General features: G+C 38.0%; 1 protein-coding gene across 1 annotated transcript in view; it reads right to left on the bottom strand.

The window, feature by feature from the left end:
• The window catches only part of LOC119594191, a gene marked incomplete in the record, with an annotated part of 10763 nt that overhangs the window by 384 nt on the left and 9739 nt on the right, over positions 1-640 (bottom strand). The window contains 1 exon segment of the mRNA XM_037943259.1: positions 1-640. Coding sequence (XP_037799187.1) covers positions 47-640 — 594 coding nt within the window.

The raw sequence follows: 640 nt of genomic DNA, 5'->3' as shown, positions 1-640 counted from the left end.
GGAAAAAGAAATGGAGAAAAATGAAGGGGGAAAAAAGAGTGAAAATCTAAAACAAACTTTTCAAGAAATTACCAAGGCTGTTGCCCTTTTTCATTTGGTCTTTCACCACTGCACTCTTTAGCCCAGCTATTTTGGCTTGGACTTCTTTCTTGCTTTGCACCACAGGGTTTTGTCGTGGAGTCACTGTTTTCATTGGAAGATTTTTGGGGCGCTGGTTCTTCATACGAGTAAAAACAGTTTTTGGTGGTTCATTCACTGGTACGGATTTAGTGTTCAATTTATTTGCTTTCCTTCCTTTCGTGTTATGTTTTCCCACATAAACTTTATTGGTATTTGATTCATTGGATTTTGTTTTAAGGCTAGCAAGGCTATTTGAAATTCTTTTCGACAAACTGTCCTCTGGTACTTCTGACTGTCTCTCAGTCTCATTTTCTAAATCATTTGTTTCATCTGGCATATCTACGGTCACCAAACTCACTGTTTCTGTGGTTTTACAGCTTTGATTTTTTGTATTGTCTCCATTCCCTATTTCCATTGCTTCAGAGCTTTCACTTTTTCCAACCTGATTCTCTGATGCCTTGTCATCAAAGCATTTTGATTCTTTGTCCTTTATGACTGGGAGATGCAAACCTGCATTCAC

This window comes from Penaeus monodon, chromosome 33 (genome assembly GCF_015228065.2).
Source record: "Penaeus monodon isolate SGIC_2016 chromosome 33, NSTDA_Pmon_1, whole genome shotgun sequence".
Taxonomy (NCBI): Eukaryota; Metazoa; Arthropoda; class Malacostraca; order Decapoda; family Penaeidae; genus Penaeus; species Penaeus monodon.
The sequence above is the reverse complement of the archived record's forward strand: the minus strand, read 5'-3'. Positions and strand labels throughout refer to the sequence as shown.